Below are 21,976 nucleotides of genomic sequence, written 5' to 3'. Positions count from 1 at the left end.
AATTGCAACAGAGGATTTTCCAATATGAATTCACTGTAATAAAATTTACAAAAAAACTGCACGCACATAAAAGGTATTACACTACTTTAAACCACGTTATATCATCTGTACAACGGTAGCTTTCTACAGATTGTTATTGTAAAAAAAACATCCAAAACAATCCATTAAATAAAAGGATATTTACCCTTCTCCACGTTTAATACTCGACAAGGGGAAAGAACACAACAGGGTAAAAAAATAATCGAATAGAACTATAAAACAAAAGATGACAACAAAATTTGTTGAAATTGTGCGCAAAAAATGTCAAAGAAAGTCTTGAACTAACTGCATTGTAAATCAGTACAAATCAATCTGTACGCCAGGTGAGTGCAATACAGCTCTAAGGCTTCTGTACAGCCTGCAGTCAGGCCGGTTAGTGCATCTGGCCTAGATGTGTGTGTGACCAGGACCCACTACAGGCGACGCTGAGAAGCTGAAGTCTGAAGGAAACGCATGCAGGGGAAAAAACCCACATAGGACACAGGCCATCATATGCGAGAAAGGATCGGGGTAAAGGTGCACTCATCAAGTAGGGGTTTGAGGCTCGTTTTCAGAACTCGTTTTTATTTCTCCATATATATTATATATACATGTATGTCGCTGACTGAGTGCGTACTGCTGTAGAGCTCCGAGCTGTGCAATTGCAAAATCCCTGCAGTTCCCTGTCCCCTTGGCCCCCCTGCCAGCCTGATGCCTGCACTGTCTGCCAGCACCGCTGGCAAAGCAACACCTGGGCAGGTGAGCTTCCTGGTGGCTGTGAAAGCCCTCTGCGCAAACCCCCCCCGCGCCGCCCTCTGGGAGAAACAGGGCAGCAGCACCAAGAGCGATGCTGCTGGTCTCCACAACAGTCTTGGGGGCGAGCCACTGCGTCTTTCATCCCATCATCTGTCCACCCTCTCCCTCGCTCGCTACCGTCCTATCCTCTGGCGCCACTTGCAGGCAGGAAACTGCAGGAGTTTTTCATCTGTGTGCCGAATCCCCAGGAATTTCCAGCCACAACATTTTTAAAACGCAGGCTTACAGACAAGAGGAGGTCATTTGACTCGCCAGGCTTGTTTGGTTCAAATGTATCGAGGAAACACAAACCATAAAAATAAACACGGGTGTTCTTGCACAAATTCTCACTTTAGCCCCCAACTCCCTTACAAATGGGCTTGGCTAAAATCCTTCAAAGAAAGTCCAACATTCCTTGCTCCAGTCTTGTCCAAAGTTGTTTGGGCAACTATAACAGCTGTGTACATTGCAAGACATCGGTGGATCAGATCCAGTATCAGAGTAATAGATAAAGCCAAGTACAAATGATAAGTGCTATTACTGTGTCAACGTTAATTATAACAGCAGGGCTTCTGGGTTGTGTCCACAACACGAAGTTCAATGCACAACAGCTGGAGTGCAGTGATCATTCTGGGACACTACTGATTATAATGCCTTCACGAAATCTCTGGTCTTCAGAACTGGGGTGTACTGGGAACCCTTCTATCATGTTGTGGTGGCAGCAGTGGTTCCCAGCACCAGGAATCCAGCAGCTTTTCCGGGTCCTACTTACAGCTCCCTACCTGGGAGACAATCTGATTGGACTGGACTATTTTTTCCCTTGTCCATGGCCTTGTTGGGGACAGTGTAGGGTAGTGGCTTTGCCTCTTTTGACAGGTTACGTGTGCAGGTCCCTGCTGCAGACACTGGCTTGAGTGAGGTACTTCTCAGTTGCCCCAGTCCACCCAGCTTCCCCAGTTTAAGGAGACAAGGAAAAGCTGGTGGATTCCTGCTGCCAGAGGATGGAGTTGGGGACTCCTGTTACAGGTACTGAGTACGGGGTGTCTGACACACGGTGCTGGCACACAGTCCTGCCGTCTCCCTCTCCTTAACGCTCTTCTGTGGAGTGCTAATCTAATTCATCACCCCATTTAGGAATATCAGACACAGGTCAGGAAAATATTTTTAAAACAGACTGCATACATTACAACACAACATTATTGGGTTACAGACAGAGAGCTTAAAGATGTTTTTTTTTTCCTTTTTACTACTTGGATAAATTTCCAAGTATGTATATATAATGTATACATATATAAAATAAACAAAGACAAATACACAAAATGTTTAAGTCAAGACACCGATAATCTATAAACTAATCTCTATGAAGGTCAATTTCTATATATTCATTTATGGTTTCTCTGTAGTTGAAAAATATCTGACCATGCAATTTAATTTCCAAACAGGAAACACAACATTCATTTCCAGAAAACAAAGTAAGACATAGGAATCAAAGGCTTATAAAAATAAACATCAGGGAAATTCTGCTGATTGTGTCCTAGAGCAGTAGCATTCATTGTTTTTACTTTTCCATAGAAGATAAAGATTCTTTTTTTAATAACACTTTGGTTTAGTTTAAAACATTTCCTATTTCAAATTGTATAATTCACAATAGCAAAATTAAAAACATTTAAAAAGTTTAGTCGTGTTAAATTAAAACGTATAAAGATTTTGCATCTCAAAATAAAAAAATAAAAAACTGCCACTATGGAAAAAAACCCAACATAAAACCTTCATAGACGAAGAGACGACATTCAATTCACTTCCTAAAACAGCTTCAATACAGATCAATACAAGAGAGGAGAGAAAACACATTATTCACACGGATCTCTGTACACTATGTACATGTCTTTGCTGGTGACAGAAACACACTGGGGTTCGAGTATCGGCTTGATGCTGCTTTTCTCCTGATCCACCAGATTGCTCAAGTTCCAGAGCTATCAGGCGCCTCTTTGATAAAACTACGTTACAACTGAAAGACCTAGCCTTCCCCCCGCCCCATTTTCTTTTTCTCTTGCAGTCCTTGCAACAGCAAAATATAAAAATAACCCGCCAATAGCCAATTTATATACAGATACATACACAGATGGGACAGAAGCGCGAGAGAGGCACAGGCAAGAAGCACAAGCCCTGGAAATCCCAGAGCACAAGTCTTCCACTTCGATCAGGCAGAGCTCGTGCTCTCAGAAAATGAAAACAAAAATTGCGCTAGAGAAAGAAAGGAAAGCAGTTGCAAATCTTTTGTCTTTTTTGAGAAGGTAGACAATTTCAGTTCAGCTCAAGGGCAGCCAACCTATTCACGAACAACAGACCACTACAGCACTTCCAGCCTCAGGAGACTGTGCAGCAGATCGAGTCTCTGAAGGCTACCAGAACTTTTAATGCTTTTTTGTTTACATTCATAATGCTGTGCTCTGTCGTGTAATCTCAGACCGCATCGTACCAATTTCAGTTTTCAGTTCTTGGCTGAATAAATACAAATAGCTCTTCTAATTATTGAAGACGATGATTAAATAAATGAGGGGTAAACTGCAAGCCAACAGGAAGTGGGCAGTGGATCTGTAGCTCTCCGAGAAGAGGACATGCTGCTGGCTTGCACAGATGAACGAGATCATGGTGCAAATGGGGGCACATCTTGAAAGTTGTGCAAACGAGAGTGCAGTAGCGATCAAATCGCAGATCAGGCAGGAGCTGGCTCATGACCAGGACTGCTCTCCGTGCTTCCACTACAGCTGCCCGCCTGACAGAGCCATCACTTCGAGAGTCTGAACTGCAGCCTCTGCTTCGGTCAGAGGTCTCTCCTCAGCTCCTTTGGCAAGACCTCCACCAGGCAAAACACAATCATGTTGTCATCTTCCTAGACACTGACCCTCCACTAACCCCTGGGGCCACTTTGTGGGTCTCAGACAAAATCGAAGTAGAAGCCTGGTGATAGAAAACAAAAGAGCCCTGAGCTTCAGATAGGGCCATAAACCTGTTGGTTAAGATACTTTCCTCCCCGTCATCACTGAGCACGGGCTTCGAGAAGATCTGGGGAAAACGAGCTCTCGTTTACCGCGCTGCTGAGGGCGTCCAGCCTTTGCGATGCTGTGGCTTCGGTCCTGTGGCTGCAATACGAGCAAAAGCCATGGCAACGACAATAAAAGCAGAACCGTAAGACACCTGTGCACGAGGTGCAGAACCAAGCAATCTGACAGAGCGAGTGGCTCCCAGCACAGGCTTAACCAGGTACCTGATGCTGAAAGGGGGAAAAAAAAAAAGACACACAGCTTCGGCAGCGGAGCCTCCTTCAGGTGTCTCACCCGAATAAACCTTCACTTGTTCCTTTGCAGCCAACACATGCTGCTGCAGCTCCCTGCTTGAGGTACCCAAAGTCACCCCTAAAAAGAACAAGGCAGGAAATCGTACCAGTCTGCACCTGTGGTGCTCCTTTGTGAAGAAAAGGGCGACACTGGACTGATCAGCCACACAAACATGGCTGCCTGAACTCTACACCCTCTCCTGGTCTTTTACACCAAACCTTCCCAGCCCTGCTCCTGCAGAACACTGTGTCTGCTGGCTCTCACTCCAGCTCAGCTCTGCATCTCCAGTGCTAACTGATGTTCTCGCTTGTTCAGACTTGTTTCTTTAGTCGGCTGTGAGTGTCAGAGACCCTTCTTTTAAGGGTACTGTTTCCCACAGCCTCAGCACACAGAACTCCACACAAGCTCTCTTCAACTTGCTGGCTGCTATTTCTGGCTGACCAGCTCTTCCTTGCTGATCAGCTGATGATGAAGAGACACAGCTGATAGTGACATTGTCTCAGACACACCGTGCTCCACAAGCGTACCCCACAAGCTTGCTGTCCTTCTGCACAGGTCCATGTCAGGCAGCACACCTGAAGCTCAGAAACTGAAACTGGTCCAAGGGTTGATTCTGGTGACAAATCTCTCTTAGACCTTTTAAGATCTGAAAGCAATTTGACAGATTTACCTTGGGACAGAAATCTAAAATAGATGAGCCTGTGATGAAGAAGCCGACTGGAGTGAAAACCAGAAGGCAGTGTTCTTCCAGGAGCATGGCTGGGAATCACCGGTCTGTGCAGACTGGGGACGCAGGGCATAAGGATTTAGGCCAGCTGACCGCGGCCAAGCAGAGACGACTCCTCATGATTCCGAGGCCACAAGAGCCAGGTTTCAGTGTCTCCAGGGGTCAAACAGGCACTGCCCTCCAGCCTCATCCTCAGAGCACACCTGTCTTCCTCCACCCACCTAGTTTCCTTTGACTGCTAGATTAAGATGTCATTTTAGGACAAGAGGCCAAAAATAACTATAAACAATAATATTAAAAATAACAACAACAACAACAACAATAATAATAGTATCAACAACAATAGTTAAAAATAGCCAGTTCTACTTATATTACATAAAAAATCCACGCAGAGAAGGAAAGCAGGGACAGGGGTATCCCTACAAATACCCTCCCAGTGCCAGCCTGAATGCGTCCCCAAACCCCACCGAAAAACCTACTCCCCCCGACTCCTCTCCCCTGATTACATCCCTGTGTCTGAGGAGGGGTGCACGCCGTCTCGTCCCTCGCTGCTCGTGCCCTGCTCCCGTCCCGTGTGGGAATCCTTGTCTCCGGTCCCGCTGGAGGAAGAGGAGGAGGAGGAGGTGGTGGTGGTGGTGGTGGTGGTGGAGGACGAGGAGGAGGAGGTGGGGGCCAGGCTGCGCCCCGAGACGCGGTAGGCCGCCAGCAGCTCCTGCACGCGCTCAGAGGTGGGCTCCCACTTGGCGAAACCAGCTGCGTTCTGCAGGAACAGGACCGCGGTGCCGTGGACGGCCTTATAGTACAGCTCCTCCCTGAGGGGGAAACGGCAGACGTCAGCGAGGAGGAAGAGGGGGGGAACGGAAGAAAGCCAGATGGAGAACAAGAAGGAGAGCATAAGGATGTAAGAACATAAGAAAGATGACAAACGAGGAGGTTGTTTGGCCCGTCTAGCCCGTTGGGTGACCAGTAGTTAACTGACGGGACAATCTCATCCAGCCGTTTCTCGAAAGAAGCCAGGGTATCAGCTTCAACAACATGGCTGTGTATATCGTTCCACACTCCCACCACTCTTTAGGTAAAGAGGTGCCTCCTGGTCCCAGTGTGAAGGACAGGTGAGAGCCGGCAAGGCGGGGAAGGGAGTTTGGGAACGGAACGGGAAGGGGCCCCACCTCTTGCAGATGTGCTGGGAGCCGCTGCGGTACTCGTGCTCGAAGGCGGGCACCGTCAGCTGGTGCCGCTTGAACCGGCTGGCCTCCATGCGGGTGAGCGCCGGGGTCGGGGGGTCGCGCCACTCCGGCACGAACACGATGAACGACAGCGGCTCGCTCGAGCGGTCCAGGAGGTCCTGCGGAGGCAGGAGGGTCGGGGGTCAGGGGTCAGGGGTTCAGAGGGGAATCCGCACAGCGCAGGTAAGGCCGCCGCGCCGCGCCGCACGGAAACTCGGCACCGGCGCCGCGTCACGCATCCACGCGCAAGCCAGTCGCCGTTCTCACGCTTCAGCGCACAGAGACGCGCTGTGCCGATCGGTACCCAGCTGAGACGCAGACATATATATAACCGTTTTTTTGTAAGTCTGAAAGAAGCAAGGCACACAATCCGGTTAAAACACTGCGAAATGGCAATGCGTGACGAGGAGAGAAACAAAACGAACACACATCAGTGGCAGGGTCTCGCGCTCAGATTTAAAATTAAACCAAACAACCGCTAAGGGATTTTTACTTCAAAATCTACAACCAAAAGAAATGATATGACGAATGAGCGGAGGCCGTTAGCCTGTGTGGCAATTAGGGGTTCATCGATGCAAGAGATCTCATCTAGCTGTTGATCGAACGAAACCCGAGTATCGGCTTCAATCGCACGGCTGGGTAACCTGGTCCTACTAGCCTAACCCTCTGCTTCAGGAAGCGTCTCCTGTGCATTTAAAAGCGGGAGCTTCTGCGTCACCTCCAGCTGTGCCCTCTGGATCTGGAGGAGCAGCGGCCCCGCCCCCAGCCCCCGGCCCCGCCCCCGGCCCCGCCCTGCTCACCTCGAAGTGCGTCACCATGGCATCCATCAGCTCCTCGCAGAACGGCGGGTTGGCCTCGAAAGAGCCGCTGACCGGAGAGAAGCTCAGGAAGGGCCTGCGGCGGCAGCAGCCGAGAGAGAGGGACGAGTCACACAGTGCAGTGGTGCGGGCAAGAACGGCCGCTCACTGCAGCGAACGGATCCTGCACTGCATTTGCTAGACAGGTAGAAGCGAGGCTTTCTGGTACGGACCCCTGCTCTCTTCTCCGACTGTCAACCCATTTCACGACTGCAGCCGTCTGCAAAGCCGCGTTTTTTTTTTCCCCCGGCCCTCCTCTTCCGGAGACTCACCCGCGCGAGCCGAAGAACCCGTCGATGTCCGGGAAGGCGGAGCTGAACTGCTTGAAGAAGCAGTTGAGCGGCGAGGCGAAGCACTCGAAACTCACGCCGAACTGCTTGTGCAGCGCCTCGAACACGGGCACGGGCAGAGCCCCCTGCAGGCCCGTCCCCTCGTGCAGGCCGGAGCCGAACATCACCTGCGGGGGAGGGGGAAGACGACAGGGAGAGAGCAGAAAGAGGGAGAAGAAGGGCAGAGGGAGTTAACAAAATCAAGCTCCACGGGTGATCAGAAGCGACTGAGCGCCATCCCTAAGGGCCAGCCGCTCTTGGGCAGCCCACAGCTCCTGCTGCAGTTACCTGGTATCTCTTCATAAGGCACCAGACCCGGGAGAGGAACTTCTCAAAGCGCTGGTCATCGATGCAGCTGTACCGGTACAGGAGCTCCTGAAACAACACAGTTCCGGCTCAGTCTCGCCGCGCTTCCGCGCGCAGGGAAGGAATTCTATCCCCACAACTGCTCAGAGACGGACAGGCAATTAAGCAGCCAGCACCAAACATCCCACTGCTCCATAGAAGAAGTCAGCAGCACGGGTATCGTCTGCGTGCCATTTTGTCCGTCGAGAGATTTTAACATCGAGGGTTTCAAGCGATGCGGGAAGGCAGGAGGCGACTGAGAGGGAGAGGCTTTGACAGGAGGGGAAGAGAAGGGAAAAGTCTCTTTCCCGCAGAGGAGGAAGTGATGGAGGCGAGGCGGAGAGGGAGGGAAACGCAGAAACGCAGAAAGAGGGACGGGGACAGGGAGAGCAGGGCGCCTCACCAGCTTGTTGAAGTAGTTGCGGTTGACTTTGACCATCTCGCCCTTGTACCGCAGGCAGGCGATGTCGTTCTCGAAGTGCAGCTCGACGCGGGGCTGCGGGGGCGAGGCGATGGCCAGCCGCACGGGGTAGCAGTACACCAGGCGCTCCGACGCCTCCGTGCTCTCCGTCGACTCTGGAGGGGGGACAGGAGGGAGCATGACGGCCTAGAACCCGGGACGCAGCGGGCCTTTAGGCTCACGGGGCTGCGAAACCCATGGCAACCCACACCAGGGTGAGTGAAATCAGGACAGGACGGATGGACTCTTATTTAATGGATGGACGGTATTTACTTAATGGACTCGTGTCTCTCACTGGTTATGTTTGGGCTTTATTCCTGCATTAAGAAATTCACTGGGAAAAGAAGCATTAAGTATTACTGCATTATGTAATAGCTGTGCTACACTGCATGTGAGCGAACAATAATAAGCTTTAATAATTGAGCATTAACAAGTATTAAGCTTTGGGGAAAAGTGCGATTCCTCTGGAAGGTCTGGGGAACGTTGTCCACAGCGGGTTGCGTTATTAACTCTGCATTTTCACTGGCTGTGCTGCCGTTTTTACCTGTTGAAAACGCCACGGCGACCGGAGGAACAGTGCAAGAGCGAGGCGGAATAAGACAAAGGTGGGGGCGGGGACAAGGGCGAAAGGTTGGGGGCGTGGCCGAGGGTGGGGACAAGGGTCAGGGATGGGGTGGGGGGCGTGGCCGAGGACACGGACGAGGGCGGGGTGGGGGAGGTGACAGTGAAGAGGGCGGGGACAAGGGTGCAGGATTGGGGGCATGGCCAAGGGTGGGGGCGGGGACAGGGTGAGGTTGTGGGCGGGGCCGATGGGGCGGGGGGAGAAGGAGGGGATGAGGCTGAGGGACGAGGGCGAGCCGGCGGGAGGAGTTACCCGCGATGTTGCAGTCCTTCAGCAGGCTGCTGTGGGCCTCCCGGATGCGGCGGACGTACTCGCCGGAGATGTGGTAGATCTTGCTGCAGATGCCCTCCACGGAGTCCCGGGCCACCGCCGCCACGTGGGGGCCGCACTGCTTCCTCAGGTGCTCCAGGCGGTCCTGCGGTCCGGGACAGGGAGGGGAGGGGAGCGGGGGGACAGGGGAAGAAAAACGACAGCATAAGTGAACCAGCTACAAACACAAGAACCGTTACAAACAAGGGCAGGCCATTTGGCCCCTGTGGCCCACTGGGTAGTTAGTAGCAATCCCATCAGGAGGACCACGAGTTTAGGAGGGAACCAACAGAAAACACAGACTGAGCACAGGCCCGCAAGGACAGCTGCTCTGTTCCACCAGACCCAGGTATTTTAAGGAAAACTTAAAAGTAGCGTGTCATTCTACTGCAAAATTGAAATAAAATAGAGAATTCTACTCTTGAATGCGTTAGTCATGAGATACTGCAGATGCCTTGGGTTTAAAGAACCAGCCTACATCAGTGATGTTGGGTCAGGGGCGCGAGAACACATTTTGAGAACCAGCAGCAGTCAAGGTGAAGAGCCGCCGCTCCAGACCGAGCGGGTTCCTAGCTCACCATGTAGTCCTCTTTGCTGGCGGAGTGGTCCTTCCTCAGCCAGCTGAACGTGTCCTCCACGTTCCACTTCACCACCTTCCTGCTGTCCGGAGAGGCGTTCCTGCCAGGAGAACACAGCACTGAGGCATCCAGAGGGACCACAGACGCCGGGAGACCTTGCGGATAAGACTTTTTTTTTTTCCCGTGGGATTCCCTGCCCCTCTCCGAGGGATCCCAGGGGGCAGAGCGGAGTTCCAGACCCCGCTGTCGACGCTGCCGAGCAAGGTGCTGTATCCCGCTTGCTTCAGTCAGCCACTATGTCAAATGGACGTTACAGCTCTAAATTCTCTGTGACATTTTGAAAGCATCAGGCACTTTCAAAATACGTTTGAGACTCACTTGACCACAGACCCCCCGCCAAAAAAAAAAAACCTCTGGCATAAAAGCCCCCCCATTTTCATATCTGAAGACGAGACCTGGGCGCTCACCTGGATTCTATCATCTTCTTGGCAGCCTCCGCGTATTTGAACAGGAGCTTCCGGGCTTCTTCCTTGTATTTGATGCGGGACAGCCTGGACGGGGACGAGAGAGGACAGGTGAGCGCCCGACACCGCGGAGGCGAGGGCGAGGGCGAGGCCGAGCGGGCGGGCGGGCGGGCCGCGGCCGTCCTGACCTGATGGGGATGTCGTTCATGACCTCGCGGAACATGGAGGGCGAGATGACCGGGTCGCAGTCGCTGGGCAGCAGGGGGTCGCTGCCCTTGTCCACGACCTTGCGCTCCAGCAGCCAGCGGTTGAAGGACTCGCGGGGGGGGTCGATCCCTGGGGGGGGGGGGACACAGAGAACCACAGTGCCAGGACCACACGCCACCCTGCTCGCCGTCCACCCACATTTCAACCAGCAGAGCCAACCATCTCTATCCCGCTATCCCAGAACTCTGCCTTTGTCCCGGCTTTTCCGAAAGGAGTAGGCCCACTTAATTCACGCCTTAACCAAGGGAAAAACCGCTGAGAAGATTTTATTTGGTTCGGCTCTGCAACCGTTGAAATTATTTATAAAAGCCCCACAAGTAACAGAAAATCGGTAGCTTTTGACTTTGTGTTTTAAATCTGACGTTTTTTTTTTCTCTAGGAAAATGGTTTTGATGCGGATAAAGATACTGGCTCATCGGAGGGGCTGAGCCGAGCAAGGGGGAGCTCGGGGAACCACGCAGAAGCTCCCCTCTCGGGGGTGTAGGAGGAAGGGGGAGCGGGGCGCCCCTTCTGCTCACCCTCGCGCTGGTAGCAGAGCTCGTGGTAGTGCTGGCGCAGCTTGGCCGTGAGCTGCGCCCGCAGCAGCTCGATCTCGGGGTGGGGCGGCAGGTGGTCGGCCGGGGCGCGCTCCCGGATCACCGCGTTCGTCGGGATGTCCAGGTCCCAGTACACCCTGCAACGGCAACGCAGGCCTCAGGCAGGGGCCCGGGACAGACACAGGCACAGGCCACGCACCCGCAGAGGGGCAGTGGCCCACAAGTGGGCTCGCACGCACACAGACGGACAAGATCAAACCGCCGCTCCTCCCACGAACTCGAAATCCGTCGTCTGATAGCAAACGGACCGATGCCGATGTGCAAGATTCAGTGCAAAAGACACTGATCTCCTGCCTCCTGTGCATGAGGAGGGCGTGGCACTGCTGAAGCAGAGGCTCTCTCATCTGTGGCTATTACACTGCGGGTACTGTGCACATTTAGCAGTCCTAAGTTCTCCTTGTGTCCCACTGCACTTTTGCAGGATCATTCCCTCTGGGAATCCAACAGGAAGGAGGCAGGAAGGAGGATTCCGAAAGACAAACACCCAGCAGCGCCGTTGGCAGAATTAAGGCCCCTGTGACAGGTGGGCTGGAGGTTCGATTCGGCCAGCGCCACACGCGGAGGACAGACAGGGAAGCCGGAAGCAGGTGGCACGTTCAAACCTCTGGCAGCCCCCTGTCAAGACATGCTGCGCAATCCTTCTGTCACTTAACACTAACGATAGAAACGCACTGGGTTCTCCAATGTCCTCAGTCTGACACAGTTTAACACCGCCAATGCCCCAGTTTGACACTGTAGCGCCTCCCAGGGGGGAGGAGGGGCAGTGCATGCGTGTGGGACAGGGTGACCTACAGCCTATCTCCGGTGTGTGTCCGTGTGCGGGCGGCACTCACGCCGTGGGCCTGTATGGAGCAGGCGTGGCCGTTTGGGCCTGCTTGTCCTCGCTGCTGGAGCTCCACGGCTTAGCTCCCGGCGTACTGGGGGAAATGGGGATGGTGGGGGTCGTAGGGGTCACCGGCATCTCCACCTACGAGGAAGGCAAGCACAGAGAGGAAGCTCAGGAGAGGAAAAGGAGCTTTAGCCTTCTCGCACACAGGTGCGGAGACGCATCGGCCAGAGAACATCATCATTTCTGGAGAGCGTTAAAACTTTCACTTCTATCAGTTCTGCTCTTCTGTAACTGAGAGGTCCAGAGATCTCACTCTGCCAGTTAACCAGCTCATGCAGGTTCTTCAAGATAACTATGAAGTCAGTTTTATTCAATAGAATAGGCTGGGTGCTCAGGTGATGTTGCGATTTAATCTCGGAGAAGAGCCTGAGTCACCCCACAGACAGCGAGCCAGGAAATGCTCACCTTGGGTCTTTTGAAGCTGTTGGTGACCCCTGGCGTGGTTTCCTCCGACAGGCGTCTCTTGCGCTGCCCGTTGCCCACTCCGGGATCAGCAAGGACGCCTCCTCCCTCTGCCGAGGCTGGGGCTGCGTTCAAACCCAGCGGATCCGACTGCAAATTCCGGGGAGACAGCTCACGTTATCACGGGCAGATTCTCAGGACCTCGATCCCCTTGCCGCCCTTCCTCCCCCTTCTTAGTGTAACACATGCATGAACCGTAAACATCCGTTCAGAAAGGCTGTTTGTTAAAATAAAACATAAAACGTTGGTAGTAACAAGTGTGTCCTAATATTTCTCAGTGGCAAAAGATGCAAGACAGCTCTTACAAAGCACAAGAGCCTGATACCTCGGCAACATGCATTAGCCCAGGGGTGTCCAGCTGCAGGCCTTCACGTCAGCAGCTGGCCATTCCTGCTCTGAACTGGCAAAAGTCTCTTCAGCCATAGCCGAGACAGAGAGCTATGAAACGCTCCGGGTCTGTGTGTCCGCGTGTGTCCGCGTGTGTCCGCGTGCGTGCGTGCGTGCGTGCGTGCGTGCGTGCGTGCGTGCGTGCGTGCGTGCGTGCGTGCGTGCGTGCGTGCGTGCGTGTCTGGGCCCCCTCCCCTCCTCCCTCCCCCCGGCGCCCGCACTCACGATGACATCGTGCTGCCCCAGCACCGGCATCTCCCACAGCGACTGGTTGGTGAAGCGGTTGAAGTAGTAGGGCCGGTTCTCCCTCTTGCTCCAGCACTTGGACCAGCCAGCCTGGATCAGCTCGTCTGCAAGGATCGCACACGCGGACAAGCCGACGGTCAGGCCCCGCCGGCCTGGGCTGCCACCGCGGCGGGGGGCGAGGGCAGGGGTGTGGGGCAGGGCAGTACAAGTAGAAGGCAAATGGGATAGAGCCCTGTCTGGGCTGTGCAAGCACACCTGGAGAGAGACGCTCTCTGCAACAAGGGCTGCGGGAGCAGAAAGCAGACTAAGAAGCTGGGACGTTTGCCATTTCTTTTGAAGGTGGAGGACTGTCCTCTAAGGACATCGAAACACACGTCGAAACAGGCACGGACATAGTGATATTTGACGGGGGGCTGGGGGAATGGTTTTCAGCAGGGTTCTCCGAGGCCTGATCCTGGAAAGCCCCAGATCAGCACATTTTAGAGGTAACCGTCAACCCTGCACTTTGAAATTTCTTTTAAAAAAAACCCTAAGAAATTTCACCGGGATCATTTCAACTGATTAATATCACGCCGGTGATTTGTAAGGTGACAAAGAGAAAATGTCTGTCCCGCTAGCCTGTCCACATGGTGTGGTGACAGGGCCTTCTCCTGCTACGCCCCAGAGCTCTGGAATTCTATCCCTAAGGATATCTCAGATATCACATGGTTAAGGATAGCACAGAGCCGCCTTCCCCGAGCACTTTCAAATCAAGACTCAGAACCTCCTTCTTTAAAAGGGCTTTTATTTAACTGCTCCTGTGTCTGAACCTTACATTCCTACTGCGTTCCAAACCTTTACTGTAGCAGTCTAATCATGCCGTCTCCTCTCAGTGTGTACTTCTTTTCTTACTGTAAAGCGCCACTTGTCAAGGCGCTATTTAAAATAAAGTTCATTATTATAAGTAAAAAAATCTGAGCCCCCTTCAGGCCTGCAATAGAACAAATTACTTCTGGCTTAACGGATCGATGACCCACCAGCGTTCCCAGTCGTTGGAAACAGGAGACTCGGGGTGATCTACAAGACTTACAGGATGGGGGCCTAGGGGTGTCCAGAGGTGTCCAGCTGCAGTTGTTCACTCCTGCTCTGATCTGGCAACAGGCTCTTCAGCCACGGCCGACACAGCGGGACGCATAAGCCCGCCGGGCTTCCCAGTGGGCGGGAAGTTAACCGAGACACGCCCACGGCCCCCCCACACCTCCCCACGCCCTCCTCACCTGGCAGCTCCTGGCCAGGCTTGCTGGCAGAGGGTGACAGGGGCTGCCCCTGGGCCGAGGAGCCCGGGGGGGACATGACCAGCGCGGAGTCCGCCATCGCCGTTCCATGATTCTCACTCGCCATCTCTCCTCATCTGTCCTGCGCCGCGGGAGGGAGCAGCATGACAGAGAGGAGACATGAGAGAGGGAGAAGTGAGGGGGGGGGGGGAAGAGGTCTTGACTCCTTCCTTCCGATCTCTTATTGTCCCGGATGGGACGTCTGCTTTGCAGGCAGGCGAGAGACACAACACACAAAACACACATTGTTGAACACAACACGAACCTGTCGAAGAATCAGACACACGAGTATGGTGAGAAAGGAAGAAAAAATATCATGTATAAAAAAAAATGTAAAATATTCAAATCGACTGTTCAAATTAAGCAGGTTAAAAGCCGTGGGAATAAAGTAAAACCCTGGTCTTGGGTAGTTTAATTGACGCTCAGACAGAAGGAGCTCAGCTTCCCTGTGCAAGGGGTGGTCATGAGAGTCAGTGATTATACTGGCCTTCTGGGCTATCTGATTGAAGTACAGGTTTGACAGCTGCATCACTTGTACACAGTAAGTTTGCTGGCTGTCTTCACTATCCTGTTCAGTGTTTTAATTGTGTGTACTACGGTTAGGGTCGGAGAAGCGACTGAAATTAATTTTTTACCACCGCATGAACCCACGGTATGACACATGGGCTGCTCACAGGAAGGCTGACTGATGGACCACTCACGGAGGACCTCACTGCTGGCCATTCCCAACCCCGGGAATTCAACCACATCCCACCTCTTCACAGAGCTGCACTTCCCTGGATCCACTGTGGCGGGTCTCAAGGGTCTCAATACTCTACCGGACAAATTCCTCATAACCTTCACGGGTTATTACTACCCAGAAGTGTCTGACGCACTAAGACAGCAATAACACGACTCTGCACAACGTATTAAGCTGAAAATGCTGGCTCGCCACTGTTAAAACTGAGGTCTTTAGGGCGAGTTGGCAAACGTGCTCCTTATTTCACATGCTTTAAAACCAACATGTGGAATTCTACAGCTTTGCCAGTCTCCAAAATTGTGCTGTACTGAACAAGGAAAGCTATGGCATTCAATGCTGTAATTATCTATTCCTCCACCCACCTCTCGCTGAGCCTGAGCCTGGTGCCAGCTGTACCTCTGGAACTGTCAGAACACTGGTGGAGTCCAGAGAAGAAATTTGCACCACAAAGCGATCCAGTGGGACTGAAACGCTGAAAACTACACACTGCAACTAGCTCTGTTAACCTCAATGAAAACATGCACTCAACATGCAGTCATCCACTTCAGGGTCACGGGGGAGCCGGAGCCCATCCCAGCAAGCAATGGGAGCAAAGCAGGATACACCCTGGACGGGACGCCAGTCCATCGCAGGGAGGACAGGGAAGAAAGCCACACGAACACAGGGAGATCATGCAAACTCCACACAGACAGCACCCCCGGAATTGAACTCAAGGCGCCAGAGCTGCAATGCTCACCACTGCATCACCCTCCTGCCTACCCTATCATGCTGTCTGCTGTAAGCATTTTATAATAGCTGTGCACACTGTTAGGAACTAGGAACAGGTTTAATGCCTTCATTCCGGAACTGCAGGTTATTATCAGGTATTTACTTAAACCGGCATTTGTATTTATGTGAGTCCTTTTTCACACCTGCTGCAGGAACCACAGACAATATCTCCAGACCCACTAGTGGCGTGGAGCGCACCTCCCAAGTCACGAGGCACTACAGCAGCAGAGAAGACTTGCTTTGAAATGGCTTTCAAAGAACTCTTCCAGCCTCAAATGAGACTTGAAGCCTCACTGGACCTCACTCTAGCCAGAGGGGAGCAGTCCTGGCCGGTGTGTCTGCAGGTCCTTACTAGTACCAGCACCAGGAGACCCGGCACAGCGTGAGAAATGGGTCTCGTTAAGCCGGTACTGGTCTGAAATAAGAACCTGGCAACACATCGCCTTCTCCCAGGACTCTGACTGGACACTCCTGACTTAGCGAGCCTGTTAGAATGAGATATAGTCTACGTGTCCTCCTGTGGCTGGGTTCACTTCACAGCAGAGGTGCACTGCTATGCACCTTCCCTGAATTCCATAAACGCATAACGGAGTTAATTTAACAATCAATCAAAGGGCAGGGCAGGGCAGGGCATGGCAGGGCAGCATCTTGCAGAAGCACGAACTGGAACGTCAGGTATGAGACTCATGGGGCTCTGCAGCAGTAAAGTCTGCGTGTTGTCCCAGTATCCACATGGAATTTCTCCAGGTGCGCAGCGGTCACCCCCCCCCCCCCCCCCCCGGTCTGCTGACATGCAGAACAGGCTAACGGGCATCTGCATAACTGCCTGTACGTGCGCACCCTGCGATGAGCTAGCAGGCTATCCAGGGTGTGGTTATAAAGACATAACAACAGTTGCAAATGAGAATAGCCCTGTGGCCCCTCCGGCCTGTTAACAGGTAGTCAGTAGCTAACTGATTCAAGGATCTCATCCAGCTGTTTCCTGAAAGAAGCCAGGGTATCGGCTTTAACAGCAGGGCTGGGGAGCTTGTTCCACACCCCCACCACCCTTTGTGCAAAGAAGATTAGCCCTGCCTGTGCTTCCAGGATGAACTCCGGATTGCTTCAGCAGTCTCCAGGAATGAGCATCTTTCTGCTAATTGCATTTCTGGCTGGACTTTGCCTCGAGCTGTCTAAACACTCAACACCACTCCTCTTTGACACACACTGAACATGAGTCCACAGCTGAGGGAGTTAGTGCAGGATTTGCGATTATCAACAGTTTCTGGGTAAGATTACTGTGAGCAATGTGAATTGTTAGAAATTAACTATAATAAATATAATGCACGGTTATACTGAAATCTAATCATTTCAACAGAGGACTAAAGAACCTTACTCGAGAGGACCTGTAAACTTTACACAATTAAATTAATTACAATTAATTTTAATGACGATTAAAAGAAGGAGGTTGTTTTTTGCTAAACATATTTTTGGTTAAAACCTACACAAAGAGGATGAGTGTGGTCAACTCTTTCTAACGACTTCTAAGTATTTCATAGCGTCACTCCCAGTTTCGAAACTGAGCCAAGAGCTTTTTATAAACTGCGAAATCGTGGGGACACCATTCACCCCGACATCACTGACAAACCGGTACCCGTTAATGTGCAGCGAGGCGTGTTTTAACGGTATAATACAGTCCTGCGGACCCAGAGAGCTGATATTTTGAGAGCGTAAGAAAACGGCCAGATCTTAAACTTCTGTGACCCTTGGCGGTGCTCGATGTGGTTTCGCGCCATCAGGCTGTTTCGTGTTTATTTTTATTTTTTTTTTGTGGCGCTGATGTCAATTAAGAGAGCTGCAGCTAATTTATTACAGAATTGCGAAAGCAGCTGTCGCCGGCTGGCCGGTCCGCTGGGTACTTAAGAGCGGATCGGAGGGATTTTGGGGGGTTTGACGGGGTAATCGCAGCCCAACACTAAAAGATTTCGGGTGAAACATCCCCTCTACACTGGGGGACGAAATAAATGCCGTCTGGGCGATGAAGTCCAAGGTTTTTAACACTGAGCATCCGTGGTTACTTTATACACCAAACCACCAGAAAGCAGGCTGTCAACCACGCTGCTGCCGGCTGAGGAACCGTCAAAAAAAAAAAAAGTAGTTCGCGAATTTATTTTTAAAGAAACTTGATTTAAAGACATTATTTTAAAGAAACGTGGCGAGTTTTTCGTTTTATGCGACACGAATAACGATTTCGGGGTTTTTCCCCCCCCCCCCCCTCTTCTTTTAGCGGGCAAACGCTTGATTACGTTTTGTTTTGTTTTTTAAAAAAAAAACATTCATACGTTGGGTTTTAGTACTCCTCCTGCAGAGGGACAGTGAGATCTTGAAGGAGGGCTTCGACACTTCGCGGTTGGATGAGGGAATTAGAAACAGGACAACGCCGAAGAACGACACGTTTAGACGGATTTTGTGTGTGTGTTTTTTTTATTTCTTTTTTTTTTGCCCCCCCCCCCAAAAAAATTAATTTCGCTCTGCGCAGACGGCCGCCGCCGCCGCCGCGTCTCCCAGCACAACGGCGGCTCGCGGGCAGCGCGGGGCAGGTACGCATGCGCCGGACGCGCCGCCCGCCCAGGCGCTCGAGCCGCCCGAAAACAAACACGGAGGAGAAGGAGGAGGACACGGCCGCGCTGCGCCACGGCGGCGGCCGGGGGAGCCGGGGAGAAGCGGCCGAAAAGCGGTAGGAGACGGAGTCGAATGCGGGCTGGCGGGGCTGGCGGGGCTGGCGAGGCTGGCCGGGGGGGGGGCAGAACCGACAACGGCGTCCGGCCGTGGCGAGAAAACGGGGAAACGAGGCGAAATTTCACCCGACCGCCGGCTTTTTTTTTTTTTTTTTTTTAAGGCGCGCACTTCTTGTAGTGGGTGGGTGTGGGGAGGCGGGAGAGGAGGGGGGGAGGGGGGAGGACGGAAAGCTGTAAACAAAATGGCGAGCGCGCCCAAACTGGAGGCTCTGCGTTCCCTGCAGCGAACTTGGCCTGTTTTTGAAGCGCGCAGACCAGACATGCACATTCCCAGCGGACGTGCGGGTACCCGGCGCATTCCGCCACCTGTCCGTGCCCACCTTGCCCCACCGACGGGGGTAATTCCCTTACCTTTGAGAGGATTGCTGGGAATCCGGTATAGGCTTCGCTCAGCTCAATCCAGACCCGCCTCCGCCTCTCCCTCCCCACCGTCTCCGCCATCTTGTATTGGGGACCCGGCCCCGGGCACTACGCATGCGTCAGCCCGTTCGGGGCCGCGGCGCTGACGTGTCCGCGGCCGGCCGCCATGTTGGATGTGTCCGGAGCGCCTCTCCCTGCAACGGGAAGGCGACGCGCTAGCTCAGGGTCGTGAATGTGCGGTTTGCAGATTTTACGTCCTTGGCTATGCAGATCTATTGTCGTGTAAGACGTTCTTCATCGTTCTTTTAATGTAAGGGTGAAATCGTTTTTTTTTTATTTTTCCAAATGCCTTATCGAGCTCATTTAAAGTTAATCGCCTGGCTTATTGGCTTACATTAACGCCAGCCAACGTACCGAGGACCTAACTTGAAGGGGCTCGGCACGTATGAAGGGGACCCACCAGGACCTTCGCTGAATAGCAGATCCGGGCAGAAGTGAGGGTGTTGTTCCCCCAGTTCAATTAAGGGGGCTTCCTCGGGAGGCAAGGTTGGACGACCCTCGAGTGGAATTCAGACTGGACGCTGAGGTTAACGTCGCTGCTTTTGCAGACGGTGTTGTGGGTTCGTTATTAAGCTGAGACCCTGCTTGCTCTCACAACATCTTGTGTGAAGAATGCGGCAAAACCCCCAACTCCTGACAGAGAAGTGTTCTGATGCTCAGGCGTTGATACAGGGAAGCAGGCTTCTTAACACCTCTAAAAGCTGAAAGCAAGCTTAAGATCAAGCCTGCAGCAGAAGACCAAGATCAACTTGCCTGAAATAAGAACTTGGAACAAAAGCAGGTTTAGGGATCCGCAGGTTCTGTAATATCGCTGATCGTTTTTTTGGGGGGGGGGAAGTGATCACTGGACAAGAGAGTGTGGTAAGTGTAGGTTCTGTACGAACGTACATTCATGTTTGTTTCCTATATTTTGTCCCCAAGTGTGCTGCTGTTCTGTACATTTTGTGGTTGTTGTAAGTGGCAACCAAATATCTTAAACCATGCTCAGTGTTTTAATTCATGAACCTGGTACTTCCGGGACTCGCTTCTTGAAGAAAATGCCTTCTGAAAACAAAAAGGGAACTTTGTTTCTACAGACACTGTGGTCTCGGTCCCTTCTTAAGTGTTGAACTCGTGATTGTAATGTCAACTTGTGAACAATGAAGTGAACCTAATAAAAGTCATTTAAAAAAACAACACTGCATTAAATGTATTTTGTTAAGATTCTTAGGATGGGAGAGAACTCTCCCTTTTGCTGGGTTTTAAACCAGGGATCAGTTCTTGTTTGGATGTTTCCCCTCCCGCTTGTTCTGCAAGGCAAAAGCTTGCTGGAGCACATTACCCAACGACAGAGACCCCACACGAGTCGGTTTCACTCTGACTCTTGCACATGCGATGTTCCCGTTTGCCGCCGAGAGTGACGAAGCACAAGCCGAGTCATCGCCGTGTCAGTGTCCACCTGAATGAATGAATGCTATTCAACTTCACTTAAATGACGGACTTTAAGCAATCCTGCAACTTATGCAAAGGCAACCGCCCAACTCCTGGAGCTGGGGGGGGGGGGGTGGATTCAAGCTGAGAGGTCGATGCACATATGCAAGCTTTGAGCGCTCTCTTGTCGAGAAGGTGCTCGGGAAAAGTTACCGCTTTCTCAAACTTGCAGAGTCCTTAGCCTCAACTTAAACGCCTAAAGTGTGCCAGGAATGCAGGAAGCCGATATTGGCAATCACTCTAGCAGTAGCCATCCTGTCCAAGCAGTCAATAGGACTGAAAACGTTTTTCATTTAAAAAAAAAGAAACCGGTAGCCGGCGACGCCGGTCCCGAGGAAGCAAGCGGGGCGGCTCGCGCCCCTCCTGCCGTGCCACACCTGCTATGGCTCCTCGCGCTGCCCACCTCGGTCTGGGCACGGCAGCGCGGCGCTGATTGGCTGCGGAAGTAGGTCGAACACCCGCTTCCCATTGGCTGCTGCGAAAGTAAACACCCCGCCTCCTCCGTCATTAGCTGCCCCGTTGCGTCACAGCAGTGCGGGCGATGGGGGTACGGTGTGTGGTTACTGAGTGGTGGTTGGCTGTTGCTCTCATGCCTCGGGAGAATAATATCTCGATGCACGGGAAGGGGGAAGGAATTGTTGCTTTCCTGTTTCCATCGTTCATTGGGGAAGGAAGATGAAAAGGGAGTAGCAGTAGTATGTGTTCTAAGGGCCATATAAGCGGACGTGCACGAATATTCTTACTGATGTGTATGGTGTGCGTACCTACTCGGTTTCGAACAATGTAGTAGCATGGGTAAAAAAAAAACAAGTTTTTTTTTTCTGGGAGCAAGTCAATGCCAAGATGAAGTAAATTGCGTAATGAATTTCAGGAGTCTGGTCCCAGTCGCTGGCGGCCCTCCCAGGCGGCCGTTTCCCTTGGCAAAGCATTGAGTAAATATACTCAAGAATGATACACTCAACCTTTACTTGTCCCTTTGCAGCCTACGCATGCTGACGCAGTTACCTACTCGATCTGCTCGAGGATTAGACCGACATGTCTCGCTGAAATAAATCAAATCCCCGAATATACATCCTACCGGGGGAGGGGGCAGCTCCACAGAGCTGGCAGCTCCGTGCGTGAGCTCCTTCCGCAGACCGAGGAGCGAAATATTGTAAATATTGTCATTGTTATTGATTTGAAGGCACTGTGACGCACGGCTTGTTTTTAAAGCTCTCCCGGTTTGTATTGGACCACAGCACAAAATTGCTGAGGGATTATAGACCACCAGGGGACGCACCGTTGCGCAAAAGTCTTGTCACTGGCTGACGAAAGAATCCGAGCAGCCTGGAAAAAATGGGCTCTTTAAAAGTAAGGCTCTCTCTTAACTAGAACAAATGGCGTTGTGCTATTCTAACATGGACAGAGTTTTTACATTTTTATTCCAGTTCGGTATGTGATCTATGGGAACAGGGTAACCATTTATCATGAAGCCCTTGTTTCTCAAACGTGTATTTTCTTATTTTGCAGGCCAGCCCATAACCAGCTCTCTCTCTGTAAGACACATTAGTCATTCCAAGGGTGGTCGCTGGTGC

At 52.1% G+C, this 21,976-nt stretch overlaps 1 protein-coding gene across 2 annotated transcripts; it reads right to left on the bottom strand.

Annotated features, from left to right (window-relative positions):
• Positions 1-1,962: 1,962 nt before the first annotated feature.
• pcif1 (phosphorylated CTD interacting factor 1) lies at positions 1,963-18,961 on the bottom strand. Of its 2 annotated transcripts, none has more exons than XM_088937812.1 (16): positions 18,864-18,961; positions 14,172-14,310; positions 12,895-13,019; positions 12,226-12,372; positions 11,765-11,898; positions 10,854-11,008; positions 10,257-10,404; positions 10,072-10,155; positions 9,605-9,704; positions 8,970-9,132; positions 8,039-8,211; positions 7,579-7,665; positions 7,234-7,418; positions 6,905-6,998; positions 6,048-6,223; positions 1,963-5,690 (listed from the first exon to the last, which is right to left on the bottom strand). In XM_088937812.1, the coding sequence occupies exons 2-16, from the start codon at positions 14,293-14,295 to the stop codon at positions 5,381-5,383; spliced, it is 2,205 nt and encodes a 734-aa protein (XP_088793938.1). In that variant the 5' UTR covers positions 14,296-14,310; positions 18,864-18,961; the 3' UTR covers positions 1,963-5,380. The 2 variants fall into 2 exon arrangements, with proteins under 2 accessions (XP_088793938.1, XP_088793937.1); XM_088937811.1 differs by having other exon boundaries at positions 12,895-13,199; positions 18,864-18,956.
• Positions 18,962-21,976: the final 3,015 nt, after the last annotated feature.

The sequence above is a fragment of the Atractosteus spatula genome, chromosome 19, assembly GCF_055471065.1.
Source record: "Atractosteus spatula isolate fAtrSpa1 chromosome 19, fAtrSpa1.hap1, whole genome shotgun sequence".
NCBI lineage: Eukaryota > Metazoa > Chordata > Actinopteri > Semionotiformes > Lepisosteidae > Atractosteus > Atractosteus spatula.
The sequence above is the reverse complement of the archived record's forward strand: the minus strand, read 5'-3'. Positions and strand labels throughout refer to the sequence as shown.

Excerpts from the sequence above, each read along its gene's own strand:
- pcif1 (XM_088937811.1), bottom strand. The coding sequence starts at position 14,295 with ATGGCGAGTGAGAATCATGGAACGGCGATGGCGGACTCCGCGCTGGTC. Across the intron at positions 9,133-9,604 it reads CCAGCAAAGAGGACTACATG|GACCGCCTGGAGCACCTGAG; the intron begins GTGAGCTAGGAA and ends CCCGGACCGCAG. Across the intron at positions 6,224-6,904 it reads CCATGGTGACGCACTTCGAG|GACCTCCTGGACCGCTCGAG; the intron begins GTGAGCAGGGCG and ends CTGCCTCCGCAG.